Source organism: Nicotiana sylvestris, chromosome 4, assembly GCF_000393655.2.
Source record: "Nicotiana sylvestris chromosome 4, ASM39365v2, whole genome shotgun sequence".
NCBI classification, from domain to species: domain Eukaryota; kingdom Viridiplantae; phylum Streptophyta; class Magnoliopsida; order Solanales; family Solanaceae; genus Nicotiana; species Nicotiana sylvestris.
Window position 1 is genome coordinate 3863499 of NC_091060.1, and position 17384 is coordinate 3880882.

The 17384-nt window shown below is 33.6% G+C and overlaps 2 protein-coding genes across 3 annotated transcripts; both read right to left on the reverse strand.

Annotated features, from left to right (window-relative positions):
• Positions 1–6907, reverse strand: LOC104248008 (serine/threonine-protein kinase Aurora-3-like). Its single transcript, XM_009804183.2, has 6 exons — positions 6659–6907; positions 5617–5859; positions 4384–4479; positions 722–936; positions 574–646; positions 1–465 (listed from the first exon to the last, which is right to left on the reverse strand). Exons 1-6 carry the CDS (start codon positions 6806–6808, stop codon positions 382–384), a joined length of 861 nt encoding a protein of 286 aa, XP_009802485.1. The 5' UTR covers positions 6809–6907; the 3' UTR covers positions 1–381.
• Positions 6908–8907: 2000 nt separating this feature from the next.
• On the reverse strand, positions 8908–14626 carry LOC104248015 (beta-xylosidase/alpha-L-arabinofuranosidase 1-like). 2 transcript variants are annotated; one of them, XM_009804191.2, is made up of 7 exons: positions 14134–14626; positions 13120–13425; positions 12864–13033; positions 12665–12765; positions 11681–12022; positions 10221–10634; positions 8908–9584 (listed from the first exon to the last, which is right to left on the reverse strand). In XM_009804191.2, the coding sequence occupies exons 1-7, from the start codon at positions 14611–14613 to the stop codon at positions 8968–8970; spliced, it is 2430 nt and encodes an 809-aa protein (XP_009802493.1). In that variant the 5' UTR covers positions 14614–14626; the 3' UTR covers positions 8908–8967. The 2 variants fall into 2 exon arrangements, with proteins under 2 accessions (XP_009802493.1, XP_009802500.1); XM_009804198.2 differs by lacking the exon at positions 11681–12022.
• Between the last annotated feature and the right edge of the window lie 2758 nt (positions 14627–17384).

A 17384-nucleotide genomic window follows, 5' to 3' on the forward strand; every position in this document is an offset into this window, starting at 1 on the left:
TGATAAACTGAGGTTTGAAATTAATAGAACATCCAGGAAAGTCACGCAAACGATACACAACTATTTCTTTTTTTTTTCTCCCGATAATGGTGGTGTCTGACTCAACTTGCACATACCTCGACTAATTCCAGAAGGTACCTGCCACCTCTTACCAGCAACAAACACCAGGTAAAACTCTATCTACCATGGCTTGGATAGATAGAATACACAACTATTTCTAGGAAACTATATCAATGTCCACCAACAAATCTTCACAGTCCATCTGATACAAACTATTGAAATCAAGATGATTACATTTCATACGTAATAGGAAAAAGAGTCAAAACACCAGAAGGCGAATAACATTGTGGGATCTGCTACTTTCACTACACCGCGCTTCAACTAACCAGTGACATTCTTAATTATCCAAGGGTGCTCCATGATCTTTCGAAGGGAGAGCCTTTTCGAAGAGTCCTTCACAAGAAGCTGCAAAGGGAAAAGGTAAACGATCATTAGAGTAAAGGAGTGCAAGCTATTGCAAGTCATTGTTTCTTCTTACAGAACTAAAGCATAGACAAGTACTAATCAATTTACCTGGCTAATGAGATTCTTAGCATCGGCAGACACTTCAGGTGTTGGGGGGAAGCTGAGGTCTACCTTCACAATTCTGTATTACTTTAAGTTAGTACATCTTGATTTTCCTGTAAAAGTTACAAGATGACAGAAGCAGACCAATCCTTACCTTCTGAATGTGTCGTTCTGTCTCTCGGCCTCAAATGGAGGCCCACCATATAAAAACTCATAGCAAAGAACCCCCAGAGTCCAATTGTCAACTGCATAATCATGAGCTTTCTTCTCCACCATTTCTGGTGCTAGATAGTCTAGAGTTCCGCACATTGTATGTCTCTTGCTTTTAGATTGTACAGACCACCCAAAGTCTGCAATCTTCAAGCGGCCCTACATTTCATGTGATAATCTAATTAATACTTTACTCTGGCTATGCAGTGTGTCAATGTTTTCTCAGGCTGGAATTAGCTGCAGTTGTTGGACAACAAAATCCAGTTTTAATTGGGACTTCCATAAAATAACTTCAATAAGTTAGCGGGCCGACCCCAAGCGCTACATTATATACATAATCTTACTAGGTCCATCCTAAGCACTCCATTATATATAGTCTTATTATAAACACCTACAGATATACTCCATTCCCGATTGTCATTACTGTAGTTGACTTTCCAAAGGAAAAAGAACATTTGAATCAGCTAATATATTAGAGTTCAATGAACACCCTATGAAATAATGGTTGAAAGACCTGAAAATGATGCAATGACATCACTTCAAGTTTAAAATTAGTTAAATAAATTAGCAATCTTTGAAGATAGTGAACTCTACGATCTAGACAAATTTTTATTTTTGTTTTCAAGACGGGCGAAAATACGTCACACAAAACGAGAAAAATGGAGTACACTTAAAGGTGGTGCAAGCTCAAATGATCATCATTCTGACAGTCACATGTAGAATGAGGTTCACACGTTTCCAACTATAGCCGAAAGTCATAGTAAAGAATCAGTGGTTACTATTTTACTGGAGCCTAGTTGCACAGATACATGACATGCAACTGAAAGAATTCTATAGAGCGGTAGCCAGATAACATATTAAAGAAGATTATGGCTTTTGGCATGATATCCTAAAAAGCCGCATTTCCTGCCTTGTCAATTAACAGAAAATGCAACCACAGAAAGAGAGGCCATGACATATTGGAAACGAGACTGAACAGAAGAAGAGCTTCTGAAGGCTTGTTCTGGAGGCTGATTCGATCAGGGAGCAGGAATAAAAGACGACTAGGCAACTAACGGGTCAAGGTTTGCACCAGACTGAAAGTATCAACACTCCAAGAAGCTCACTGCTTTTTTTGGCAGAATAGCTTAGGAGACACTTGTACTTGTCATCTCGGTTCCTACACTCCATAAAGTTTCATCCAAATACCTCAACTTAATCAAAATAAGACTTTTAAACCCCTTCGGAATCGTGTGATGCTCACTTGCTTGATGTGGATGACAAATCAGCATCCACATCAGATTCTATGCCAAAATAATATTATTTAACAAAATTTTAATTTCATAAATAAAAAATAAAAAAAGAAAAGCAAAAAATTAAAATTAAAGAAAACCCTCCTCCCTTCTTCAAACCCACTCACTCAACCTTCTTAAAAGAATAACTCACCTCCCATGGCTCCTCCACCATGAGTACCATCACCTCCTTCGCTCCTCTTTTAAAGAAAATTATCTATCCTTGAAAAATACATGAGCAGAGAATTAATTCTTTTGAATTTTGACTTATTCCTCTACCCTAATTTGGAAGTGCTGTGAAAAAATTTAAAAGCTTAAACCACCGGAAAAAATGAAGGAGCCACAGAGAAGGTGAAGATGACATGATGGAAGAAGAAATTAATGGAAGAAGGGATGAAGAAAGATGAAGAAAAAGGGGAAGAGATTGATCGCTGCCAATTGCCAATCTCTTTTTGGTTTTTCTAATTGTTTGCCGAATAATGCCCCGGTTGCCTTCCTTTAGACTCTGGCTTGGCTCCGATTTAAAAACTATACAAGAATTTACAAATACAACTTTCTCTGCCCTTACTTTTACTTTCAGATCATAATTATGCATACATCTCCATAATTTCGAAAACAAAATTGGAAAAAGTAAATAGATGTGTAACAGAAATGTCCGTGCTTCACAGACAAAGGTAGGCATTACGAAGGGAATGTCTGTTTTCTCAGCACAACAAATCGAGTTGTTAACTATATGGACTGCAATAAATGATTTACTGGCCAGAATACCTTAGATTGGTACAACAACCTGCTATGTGCAGAACTAAGGAGGAAGGGATCTGAAGAAGAAGAGAAGAGGCCGGGGGGGCACGAAGGGGGAGGTAGATATGAAGGGTGGAGGGAACTATATTAGTATTTCTTTTATTTATTTATTTTTTGATTTTTATTTTTTTAATAAGGAAAGATCGTCAGCTCACGCACCGAATGTGCGTGTAAATCACTCATTTTGTCCACTTCAGCCATATCAATGCCACATAGGCTCGGTCAACGTTAAGTCTTACTTTAATTAAGTTGAGGTGTTTGGATGAAACTTTATGGAGTATAGGGACCGGGATGACAATCCGAAACTAGTACAAGTGTCTCCCAGGCTATTCTGCCTTTAGTTTTCATCAAATACATAAGCTGACTGAATTTTACCGGAAAGGCAGAGATGAAGGATAATACCTATTATCTGGTTAGATCAAAGGTCTCTCAACATCAGGGACCTATGAAGGTCTCTAAGAAACATCAGAGGATATCCGACAGCAGTGAAACAATCAACCTCTGAGATTATGACAGAGACAATGATGGCAATTCATACAGGAAAGACTGGTCACTAATGTGGATAGACAGATAGTAATAATGATCGCTCGCATGGTTGACTTGGAATTTCAAAATGGGGCGGGCATCGTTTCCCCAATAATATCGGGAGCCCTTGGCTCATGAAGAGAAGAAAGAAAAATGACCCAGCTACAAAATTGGAAGGACTAACCAATTTGAAAAAAGGAAAAGACTTCTCTTGTAATTAATTCAAACCAAAAATTCATGTCCAGTCAGACCTCTCTATAACAACATCCCTATATAACAACACTTCACTATAAAAGCCAAGCTTTTTCGGAACCAAATTTCACGTTATGTTATAATATATGTCCTATATAACAGCACTTCGTTATACCATCCAAAAATATTCGGAATAAACGAGGTTGTTATAGAGAGGTTTGACTGTAATTTAGTACAGTACATGTTAACGCAAGAAACATGATGAACGATATACATTTTCTACATGCCGAACTTCAGCTATAGAGAGCATAATGAATTGTATTCTAGTATTCTTAGCTGTAATTGTATGTGCATCTGTAGCAAAGTGTTTAGGTAACAATAGGAAAAGTTCAAGGAGTCTTATTATTTTGTTAACCACAGTAGCAAGAACAAATCAACAAAATGAAAGTAAGTTATTTACATGCCAATCCCCAGCTTTAGAATTCAGCGACTAAGGCCATTCTGAGCGGTTAGAAAAGAATTTAGGCCATCAACAAGAGGGAACAGTGAGAACTTCCTTCTATTCCACTGTTATCTCTAAACAAAAATAGGAAATTAAAGTTGCTCTGTATTTTCCTCCTCAAAATTGTTTTGCATTTCACCGTTGAAACATAAAAAGGTGGACTGCCCAGAGCCAGACTGTTTTCTCCGATAAGAAGACAAATACATAACTTTCAAATTAGCCATATACAATGTTCTTTTTTCTTGTTCTAGGAAATGGTGTTAACAAAACTTGGCACCCGTGGCAAAGGAAGACTGTTAGTTATCAAGATATTACCTCATGATCAAGTAACAGGTTTTCTGGCTTTATGTCCCTGTGAATGACATGCTTCTCATGACAATACGCCAGCGCTTGTGTAAGACTTGCGATATACTACACCAGAACAAACCAAAGCATCAAAAGTCAAAGAATAACCTAAAGCAACAAGAAAGAAGTTGAAAACTAACAATAACGTTCTCTGCCGAAATATAACAATGCGTTCAACAATTATATAAATGATCTTCAGATAAATGCTGGAGTGAAAAAAACAGCAAGCACAAGAAAATAATATTACTTAACTGTTCAACATTAACTACAGAGGAAATAACACAAGCAAGGCACCATGAAGAGGAAAACCAGAAGCTGATGAAAATTCAACCCAAAACTGCAAACATCTTTCAAAGAAACTACTACAAGATTTTACTTACATGGCAGAAAATAGATAAGGAAAACACTGAATCTCTATCCTCTTTGTTTGGGTTAGGGGGAGAGAGAATCAGTTCTTATTGACACAATTTATAGCTCACGGCTACACAAAAACTTATGCCTCATTTTCAATCCGTAGCTAGTTGGGACGACAATGTGAATTCTCGGTGTCCATTTTGCTCCATTTGGACCCGTCTTATTCCTATATTCAGTAATCTAGAGTTCTCTAACACTAGAGGTTATAAATATATATACAACACTAACGCCTCAGTCCCAAACAAGCTGGGATCAGCTCTATGAATTCTCACTGATCACTTTTCTCTATTTAAACTCATCTCATGCCAATATTATGCAAATACAAATGATAAGTATTAAATTCCGTATATTTTCTAAACGTATACATCTCCAAAAAACTAAGGACAAAATACAAAATTGGCCGGTCGACCGAAACTAATTATATTCATTATGAATATATATGTATATAATACACATATATACAAAAAAAATATACATTTTGTCAGCTATTATTTTAGGAGCGGCTAAAAATATATATTTCTCAAAAACTAAACCTCTCCTAGAAAGCATAGGACCTACAATAAATGTGCTAATGTCTAGAATATATCCTCATATGTATCGCCTATATAGATCTTTTTAACACATCGTGTCGAATCTTTTGCTAAGCAGAGGTTATGAATATATGTTTATGACAAATTAAATAAAGTACAGAAATAAATTATAAGCCAGCAAATGAAATGTGTGCTTTGTTTCCAATTCGTGTTTTATATATGGTCGGGAGGGGGAGGGAGAAAGTACGGTATGACATACCATGGCGGCTTGTTTCTCAGGCAGGCGACCAGTCTTCCTAAGCTCCCGGTAGAGCTCACCGCCGTGAGCGTACTCCAAAATCAAGAAAATCCGCTCCTCATCGTGGAACCAGCCATATAGCCTCAATACATTTGGGTGCCGAAGACTCGTTTGAATCTCCATTTCCCTCTTCAGTTGGTGGTGCAGCCTGTATTTCTCTATTTGCTCCTTGAATATCACCTTCAATGCCACTATAAACCCAGTCTGCTCCGCCCATGTTCCACAAAATTCAAGATCATCAAAACCCTCTTCTTCTTTTTCTTATAAATAGTATAATGCACATTTGACAATAAAAGCTGAAATACGAATTAAGTAGTCGAGAAATAATTTCCCAAGGCCTTATTTACTAATATTAGAACTAGAGCAACATTTGATGTACATATATATTTTCATCAAATCAAATAATTCATCCATATTTTGGTCCTTGTGTTTTTTAACTGAGCACATTTAACTCTGAATTAATTAAATTATAGTATGCCGTTGGTCCCTTTATATAGAAAATATGTTATACTTAGATTATTTTTAGAACTATACAACAACTACTACCATTACTACTATGCCTCAGTCCCAAACAAGTCAACATCATTGTATTATGAGGATTCATCATGAATTGGCAAGTTTTGAGCTGGCTGCCAACCTACCACAACCCTCCTCCTAAGCCCGGGTTTGGGATCAACAATATAGGCGAGCTCACACATAGGAGTAGCAATACAAATATAACATAAGACATGGATAATTAGATGATTTAATAGTTAAAAATTCGTTTAAATTTAGTGAAGATTCACAAGCAGAATGATCAAATTTACTCATGTTCATTAATTGATAATTAAATGTGCTTAACCAAATATGACAATGATCAAAATCAGAATTTCTCACTATTTCAGAGTCTAAAAGTGCATATTTCCCTATTATAAAATTAGATACTAGAAATATCTTATGCAATAGTAATATAATGCACATATGTGTAAATTTGAGTATATAGAAAATATGGATTTGAAATTACCTTAACTTCACGAGCAAGGTAAACACGACCGAATTTGCCTTTGCCGAGCGGTTTTCCGATTTCGAAATCGTCGAGCGACCATTGTTTTTGTGGACATTTTGGTGGTTGTTTTGGGGGTTTTGGAGGCTGAATTTGAGTTTTGGTAGCCATTTTTGCAAAGTAATTTGGAGAAGAAGGGATTTGTAATTCAAATGGGTTTATGGAGGGAATAGGGTGTCAAATTTCTAGTATCATTTCGCGAATCGGGTCAGAATCCATTTCCTTTTCGGGCTGAGCTGAGATATTATCTTTTTTTTTCCTTTTCATCGGCTGAGCTGAGTTATGCTATATTTATTTATTTTTATTTTTATTTTTATTTTCAACCCATTTTTCTTCATTTTTAAGGAAAAAAACACTTTTCTTTTTCGAATCATTTTTATAATTTTAAAAAGTAGTTTTTGAACTAACTCTTGATTTGGAAAAGAAAGATACATTTTAATGGTACCATTCTGCAATAAAAATTATTTAAAAAAAGCTTTTCTGAAAAGAATAAATAAATGTGAGGTTTTAGAAGGAAAAAGAAAAATACATTAGCAAAGGCAAAAATAAGAAGAATTTGTTGTAAGAAAGGAAAAAATAATTTATAAAAAATTAATTAAAATATTTATTTTTGAATAAGACATTCAGCAATATTTGTTATTAATATAAGATCTAGTTATTTCCTACTCATGTCGAGCAATTCAGGAGTTATCTTGTGACCAGGGGCGGATGCACACCGCTTCGCTGGAAAGCTTTAGTTATTACACATATAAACATTGTGCAAAAGGTATACATATAAATCGTATGACACTGCTGAAGAAAAGATAGTGCCTGGTCTGATGGTCAAGCGCCTCACTTGCAACGTCGAGGTCTGCGGTTTGAATACTTCGTATGTGTTTCTTTTGCTTTTTTTTTCTTTTTCTTTTAAGCCTCTTTTGTTTGAAAAATAGAACGGTGTCCTCTTCCGTGACACCATAACTGACAATGAAATACTATTTAACTTCTAAAAAGTAATTACTTTAGAATAAGATAAATGAATTTTAAACCATAACTACGAAAAAGTTTTCATCTCTAAGTGACGGGGTTTGGTGGTGTTGCTCTTCTCTACTTCTTATCTCCCAGATTTGTTGTAGTAATTTGTTCACCACTTTAAATTTCGACACCGCTTATAAAAAGTCATGCGTACAACCCTGGCTTGTGACCAAATACATTCTGACTATTGCTTATAAATTTGGACACTTAGAAAGTGAATTTTTCAAGGCATTGAAATCTTTTTAACTAATGATTTGATAGCAACTTGGAGCTCACTTATCAAGAATATAATCCATAGCCGCTATCACAAATGGCAAACAAATTTTGGACTTTTTTGTCTTTTGAATTTGCATTATATGCCTCGATGAAGTTGCAGTTGTTGGTAGCATGTTGCAATAATTGGCCGATAACAACTTTCGATATGTGGGGTGATCGAACCGACTCATCTACAACTCATCTAATTTGAAAACAAGATGCGCTCCTACGTGAGGAAGGGGGAAATGAAAGTAAGAACCATGCGCATGGATGAAAGAGCACGCTTTGAGGGAAGAGGGGAAGAAAGCTATGGGAAAGCCTCTCTTATTTGTATTTTTCTATTCTGTCTTTGGATAGTATACCAATTATAGTCCTTGGGCCTTCGTTCATTTTGTTTAAGAAGGCTGCGACATATACCGCATCTTTACTTCAGTAGGAATATATAGATGATTAGGTATATTAAGTTATTAACATACGAAATAGGAATTAATTTTTTTTGGAGAATTTGATATAATGGGGGCTACGTCTAATCAAGTGTAAAATTTCATCGTGGTGGTAAATAATTAAATCTTTTAATTTCTTCTAATAAGATAAGTGGAGTATCCACATGTCAATTAACGAAATAAATGGGTGAGAGAGAAAAAAACATTAAATAGGAGTATAACATATTAATCAGGAAGAACAGTAAAATATAGTGCTGTAGATATTTTTTAAGTTCCTTTTTTGGTCATAGAGATTGAATAAATAAAGATATAAATTAAAAAAGAAAAGAATATACTTTATGGAAATGAAACTAATTAAACTTTCAAAAAAAAAAAACTAACAGAATAATAAGCTGGAGATAAAGGAAAAAAATCACATTTTATTGCTCAAAAACTAATTCACAAGCTAACAATTTCTCTTAATATTAATTCAAGAACACTAATAACACTAAACTAAAAACAAAAATCTAATTCTAAGCTAATCATTTTATTTCTAAAAATGAAAATAATAAAGTTCAGTAATCATCGGTGAAAACTAACTTGAACCGGAAATGAAAGCTTTCCATTTCCAATAACAAAATTATGTCCACCAGCAGCCAAAAGATTATAAGCTCTATAATTCACAATTCCCAAATTTTTGCAAGCATTTAACACAAAATCAACCTTCTTTTTCTCTCCAATTTTCACAAAAACCTTCTTAAAACCAATCAATTGTTTAAGTGGAGCTTCAGCAATATCTTCAGGTGGAATCCAATAAATCATTAAAACATCACTTCCATCTTTTTTCCCAATATTCTCTACTTCAATCGAGAAGTCGAAATTCAGATCGTCCCCACATTCCAAGTCATCGATTGACACTGCACGACATGGTGGCACGTGAGTGCCAGCAGTGTAGTTCAGATCGCGACAGTGCTGGAATTTGTTGAGTTTTACTTGGATCTTTTGTCGTGCTGATAATAAGTTGTAGGTGAAATTCGTGTAGCTAAGACCATATCCAAATGGATAAACAGTTGATCCATTGAAAAATTTGTAAGTTCTACCAGGGTATCCTAAGTTGTCAATTGGCCTTAATGGCATTGAAGTCATTGGTAACATATCCACATAACTATTTTCATGCCATGTTAATGGTAGTTTTCCTCCTGTAAAAAACATAAATAATAAAGGGGTAAATATTATTATTCAATTCATCAACTCTTGAATATAAAAAAAAAATCGAAAAAAAAGAAAAGAAAAGGCTTAGCTTGTTGTGTTTTTCTTGAAAATAAGAAGCATAAAACTGAAAATTAAAACTAAAAATAAATAAACCACGCGTATCAACTATATATGACATGTTGCAACATGTAAAACTATATTGTAAATGATAGTATAAAATTTCTTCATTTTAAGAAAGTATAGTCAAATCAATTCTTGAAAAGAAGTTTTAGATAATAAATAAAAAATTAATGCGATCATAAGCAAGGGTGTAATCGAATAAAAAATAGTTAATACATTAATTTTGATTTTCTAAAATGAAATTACATAATTTTGACCTTTTTTTTGGTTGAAAAAAACTACATAGTATAATAATATACATATAATATACACATGGTATACATAATCAGAGTATAAATTATGTAAAGTGAAAAATACATAATTTTGATTTTGTTTTTTTTAGTTGAAGAACCTACATAGTATAGCATATCTCAAAAATAAAGCCGACAAAATATATATTTTTATATATTAATATACAATATACATATAGTATAGTATACATAATCAGTGTATAATTTACGTACCGGGATTGTAACTTCCAAAAACAACATCAGCAATGGCACGACCACCTTCCTCACCAGGATATCCAGCCCAAATAATACTTTTAATCTTAGGATTATTTTTGGCAAATGAAATATCAATACCACCAGCAGACATAATTACAAGAATAACAGGACCTTTTGAAACTTGAGCAACTTGATTTATTAGTTGAGTTTGGTATCCAGGAAGTAATAAATCAACTCTGTCTAAACTTTCTGCTTCAACACTTAAATCTAATCCCACAATTAAAACAGTTGCATCTGCTTTTTTAGCTGCTTTCATTGCTGGGAATATTAAGCTCTCATTTTTGCACAAAATTTCTCCACATCCTGCTTTATAGTCCACTTTGCTATACAATGAAAATCCATGTATTGGTGTTGTAATCTTGCATGGAATACCTAAATTATGTAACAAAAAAATTAATGTTAGTCTTGAATCCAACAACAACAATAACATATACGGTGTAATCACACAAGTGGGGTCTGGAGAGGGTAGTGGCCTAGTATCGAAGCTAGGAATTTCCCCAAGGGTGTTCAAATCTGAAAGACGTGAAAAAATTCCCAACAAAGGATGTTCAACATGTGTTATCGACCTCTAAAATATAATATTTTACCTATATATACAGTGTAATTTTTCAACAAAGGATAGTCAATTGACCACGCTTATGACCATGTGGCTTCGCCTCTGGATAGTACGTACGCTTACCCCTATCTTGTGGAGGTATAGATGTTATTTTCGATAGACTCTCGGATCAAGAAAAGTGTAAATACAACAATTTTGAAAAAGAGATATAATAGTGGAGAACCAATGGAAAGAGAAACAGTAATAACAGCCAGATAAGTAAGATAATCGAAGTAAAAAAAATATACATATAGTAATAGAAGTCTAAGAACAGAGAATAACGTTAGTCTTGAAACCAAGTTTATGTATTGATATTAGCGTAAAATTTAACATTAGTCGTGAACAATAGCGAAGCAGTAATATATATAAGGGAATTCAAGAAAATATTAGGATGTCACGCCTAGAATTTGAACATGTGACTTAAAAAATAATTTTTTAATTCAAAAATTCATATATACCAATATGAATCATTTTCCCCCTATTTATGCATGCGGTATAATTTTTCTAAGGGGATTTTATTGAACCCCTTTAGTGATACCTAGCTCTGCAACTGGTATTGAATTACTACTTGCATAAATATATATTTAAAAAAGTTTAACTTGTATATGCTATATAATAATAGTACTGTAGAATAATTTTATACTATCAGATCATCACTATAAGAAGTATGATCAGTAAGCTGAAAAATAAGGCATATTACTACTTGCAACATGTTAAAATAACTAAAAATATAAAAAATTCTTTGCACTATCGATGCATATAAGTTAAAATTCGACGAGGGTCAAATAATAAAATTTAAATTTATTTTCTATGAATTTCTTACCTGCATAATTGCCAATCATGGCACTTGAGGCATTAGCATGAGGTCCAACAACAGCAATAGTTTTAACCTTTTTAGAATTCAAAGGCAAAATTTGGTCTTCATTTTTAAGAAGAACAATCCCTTCTCTTGCTGCTTGTGTTGCTAATTCAATATTTTCCTTAGAACAAATTTGTTCTTTTCCAAGATTTTCAAATTTTGGACTACCATCAAAAAACCCTAGCCTCATTAGCACAAAATACAAATTTGTGAGAGATTCATCTATTTCTGATTCTTTTACTTTTCCTTGAACAACTGCATTGCCAGCATAATTTGTGTAGTAGTTGCCACAATCCAAATCCAATCCTAAAATATAAGCCAAAGCAAATGGTAAATATCATGTTTTGTTAGAAAAGAACAAATTCTAATTAAAGAATAGGACTAAAAGAGTCAAAGGCGAATTGTCGATAGGTTCAGAATGAGTGTGATTTTATTATAAGTAAAATTTAATTTTTCTTTCATATGTATACAAAGTTCGAGCCAATGACAATGAGTTTCTTTGAAACCGTTAATTTCAAATTTAAAATGAGTGTAACTGTCAAAGGCGAGTCCAGAATTTAGAGTCGAAATGTTCAAAATGAGTGTATTTTTGTTATACATAGAAATTTTATTTTTTCCTTCACACACACACACACACACACACACATATATATATATACATATATTTCGAGCAAAAAATAAAGAATTTTGTTGAAACCTCAAAATCAGGGTTTAAAATGAGTGTGATCTTATTATATTTACAAAGTTAGCCTATTTCCTTCATAAGCATACATTAGTTCGAGCCAAATACAATAAGCTCAGTTGAAACCACAAACTTCGGGTTCAGAATGAATGTAGTCTTATTCTATATATAAAATGTAGTAATTTTTTTCTTTATATATATACATAGTCCGAGTTGAAAACTATGACTTCAATTGAATCCGCGCCGAAAGAATGTGGTAAATTTACCTGCTTTTAGACCTTGTGCAACAGCATCTTCAGGTTCATCTCCTAACCATTTATGGCCATGAAGCATAACTTCAATGGAATCACAATCTGAAACTATATACCTGAAAATTATAAAAAGTAAAACAAGAAAAAATTATGACAAATCATTAAAAAAAAAAAATTGGGAACAAATCAATCTTAATTAATTAATAATTATTACCCATGAAGATCCCAATCTCCTCTAATTTTGCCTTTTAAAAGCTTTGGATCAGCACATGCTGGAATTCCATTAATCCTATTATACGAGCACATTACACTTGTAACATCACCTTCTTTAACACACATTTCAAATGGTTTAAGAAATGTTTCCATCATATCTTGCTCTGTCACCTTCACAAAATTACAAAAAAAAAAAAATTAGCAGGAGCTTAGTGCATCAAAACTTAAAAAATTAAAATTTTAAGACGAATAATTACCCGTGAATCAAAATGGTAGCGATCAACGCCAAGCCAATTATCAACATCATAAGCTGCATAATGTTTGCAACACGCGGCAACTTTCAGAGGTCTCGAGTTCAAGTCTTTAGCGTTTTCCGTTCCCTCGACATCTTGTAAACCTCTAACATAATTAGAGGCATATTTTCCAACAACAAAAGGATCTTCTCCAGGTGTTTCTAAAACTCTTCCCCATCTAGGATCTCTTACTACATTAATATTTGGACTCCAAAATGTTAGACCAGCATGTCCTAGGTTAAACATGGCTCTTGCTTCTGTTGAAACTGCCTGCAAATTAAGTTTTTGTTATACATCATCAAAAGCTTAAAAAAGATATTTCGGTGCATAAAATATCCCGCGTTTACACAGGATTCGGGAAGGGCCGCACCCCTATGTGTGGTGTAGGCAGCCACCTTGATGCAACCAGGGGTGGCTAATTCCACAGCTGATGCAATCATCAAAAGCTTAATACACAAATTCTTTAGAAAATCATGGTAAATATATCTCTATGAAAATACTCCCTCCAATTCTTTTTATTTATTATATTTTAAAGTATTGGCACATACAGTGTAAGAAAATCATTAATTACAATAATGGTAAGATATTTTGAATAAATTGTACAATTGAAAAAAAATTAATGCCTAATTAGATCGTGTCCTTAGACATCGTGGCGCAATCATATTCTATCTCAACTGGACATGTATATTTCTAGGCTTTCATTGGCTTTCTAAAATGACAAATATTTTTGACCAATTATTTTACTAATTAAAATAAATAAACAAGAAACCCGTGTATTGTGACAAACTAATTAAAAAGGAGTCCTATTTAGGGCATGCACTTAATATATATATATATATATTGCCAACCTAGTATTTATTGTATGCTGACCTGAGATCGTTTTAAGAAACCATAAACTTCCCGCTTCTAAGCCGTCAACATAATGTTGTTTTTTATAAATAAAAAAAATTTAATAAAAGTTTCAAAACAACCAAATACCTGGCCAATTGCTTTCCACAATGACTCATTAAATGATGCAGTAGTAGTAATAACAGTAGGAAAACTTGTAGCCCCAGGGACAACTTTGTCAAAAAACGAAGCTAAACTATAATATTGTCCAACGTTAGAAACACCATGTAATGCCTCAGACCACCATTCATATTTAGGAAGACCAATCCTAGCAACTCCAAAAGCAGTATCTCCAATTTGTCGCGCTTTTTCAGACAACGTCATTCTGTCAATCAAATCTTTAACCCTAACTGCATAGGGAAGGGACTTGTCGCAGTACGCAAAATCATTCATGTCCAAACCCAACTTTGCAAACCTCGACGTGTCACAAACACGTCGAGTTTGGTTATATGTGAGGTCATTGAGGGCCGTGATTGAAGAATTGTATGGAATATTTCTAGCAGAAATTCTTGAAATGAGAAAGGAAAATATTAAAATGGTGAAGAAATGAAGAAAGGTAAAGTTTGCCATTTTTCTTAGTTGTTTTTTTTGTTTTTTTTCAAGTTGATGAAAAGATTGTGATTTTAGAGGAGTTTATATAGATGATATAATAGTTTGGATAAGTGATAGTAAAAATACAAACGTTGATAGATTAATATCCAGTATTTAAGAGTTACCATTCTGTTAGTATTTGATAATGTTGTTATCAAGATTAACATTTAACTAAGAAATCTTTTACATGATAACGCTGTATTTTTTTTAAAAAAAAATTATATCTTTGATTAATGTTGTGATAATCAATCACTGCCAAAAATTTAATTAAGACCAACGATTAATATTAAGCCTAAAATTTTCTGCATGTTTGCTTTATTTTATTATACTAGTAGGCTTTATGAGACTCGGCATATTCTTTGAAGTTTAATTGGATAAAAAAAATTTATGTACTTGAGCATCGGGATTTTGACACAAATAGCCAATTGGATTCACTGTATACTTTTCCCATCCAGTATACATTGATTATGTATGATTACACACTTGATATGCATGAATTATATATATATACACACACACGGTTATTCACATATTAAACAAGGATTATACGTATATTAAATATCCACCGGCTGTTTTTAGTTTAAATGGTTAGGGGGACGACTATTTAGATTAATATCCAGCGTCTTATTTTCCTTAATCAAATTCGTAATATCCTTTATTGTGATATTTGGCTAGCAGTTTTTAGAGCAGTGTATAGTTAGTAAAAGTGGAATTTACACTTCCATATTTTCTGTTTAAAGAATTTACTGCATTATTAATTTGTATAAATTATCTTCTATGTTAAAAGTGGAATAATAGTCCAATTTCTTGCATAATTCCTGCATTATCTCATTTCTAAGCACCCCTTTTTCGGGGGAGATATTTTACACATCAAAATCTTTTTTCCAACCGTAATTTTTACACACCTAGATTGAATTGAATTGAATTGTATGAAGTCCATCTCTCTTAAGATATGTACGAATCGTTTGAAATTTGATAAGCCCGTGGCTAATGCATGGGCTATGAATTGGAGCTTTAAAATATTTAATTATAAAAATTCTATCAGATTAATAACTAAAAAATGGATAAAGAAGAATGTGATAATATAAAATAGTAAATAATAGGATGGAGTGAGAGAGAGAGAGTCAATGCAAGAATAAAAAATATAGAACTCAAATTACTATCGCTAACAAAAAATGTGTCGTCAAAATGAGTTTGGCTCACGAGGTCAATCCAACCCAACTTGCTACTTGGATAGAATTGGACTAAGATTTTTCTAGTATATTTAAAAGTATGAGAAATTTTCATAAAGCACTATCTTTTTGTGCTAATTAGTTATTTATTTGTAGTTGGTGTTTGGTAACATTTACCCCAACAAATGATGAACAAACAAGGCTTCAATTGCATGACTTTGTCCCGGTTTGTGAAGATAAAATGAGATTCATATTGAATCTGGAGTTGTGGCTGAAGTTAAAACAAATGCTAAGAAGCACTCCAAAAATAAGCCGAAATCACAATCTATCAACAATAAGAATCCGGATCCACAGCCCAGTAACTTGAATTCAAGGGAGAAAGAGTTGAAACTTCTGAGAAGTAAAATCAACAAGGTACAGTTCTATTTTGTCTTTGAGCAGTTCTGACAACTTAATTGATATTCGGTTTCACTTTTTCTTTTATAGGTAAACGACAAGGTTTCATCTTTGAAGCAGTTAATGATTTTCTCATTTGAAAATGTTTTTAAAGCTCTAGGTGAATGTGATGCTTCAAAGGATTCTCATGACTATGCTTATTTGTTATTTTTACCTGTTACTATAATTTTACAATTTTTTGTATATTTTTTCTGAACAGGGTAATCGAAAAGATGACGACCATCATGATAAGGAAGTTGCAGAGAATAATTTTGGTAGTAAGGAAGTTATGGAGAAAAATATTGGCATTGAAGAAGTTGTAAAGAAAAATGTTGACAATGAGGTAAGTCTAGAGCAAACTGTTGATGTTATGGAGGGTGTGGTGAAGGATTCTATAAAAGATGGTAAAAGTAGTGAAGGAGTTGGTGATGACGAAGCTTGGATTGAGGATGCCGAGCCTGAAATCACTGCAATCACCCAAAAGTTTTGTGACAAAATACTGCTAATATGGGGAGTTTGGTGGATGATTCTGTATAAATTGGTAAAAATAGTTGTAAGAAAGTTGGTTGTGACGACCCGGCCAGTCGTCTCATGAGTTACCGCTCCGTTTTCCCCCATTTCAGCTTCTTTATGCTTCGTTATCCGTGTTTTATATGATGGGGTTGATTAGTTTGAGTTCGGAGAGGATTTTGGTAAGAAATGAGACGCTTAGTCTCTTTTGAGAAGGCTTAAGTTGGAAAAGTCAATCAGATGTAGACTTATGTGTTAGAGGGCTCGGATGTGATTTCCAGTGATTTAGTTAGCTTCGAGGGTTGACATGTGGCTTAGGAGTGTGATCGGAATTGATTTTGGAGGTCCGGAGTAGAATTAGGCTTGAATTGGCAGAGTTAGTATTTTGACGAATTCCGGTTGGTAGGTGAGATTTTGATACAAGGGTCGGAATGGAATTCCGAGAGTTGCAGTAGCTTCGTTAGGTGATTTTGGATGTGTGTGCAAAATTTCTAATCATTCGGAGGTTTTTTGGTCGGGTTTTTGATCAAATGCGTATTTCAGAAGTTTTTAAGAAATTTAGGCTTGAATCCGATGTAATTTGATGGTTTTGGTGTTGTTTGTGGTGTTTTGATGATTGGAACAAGTTTGAAT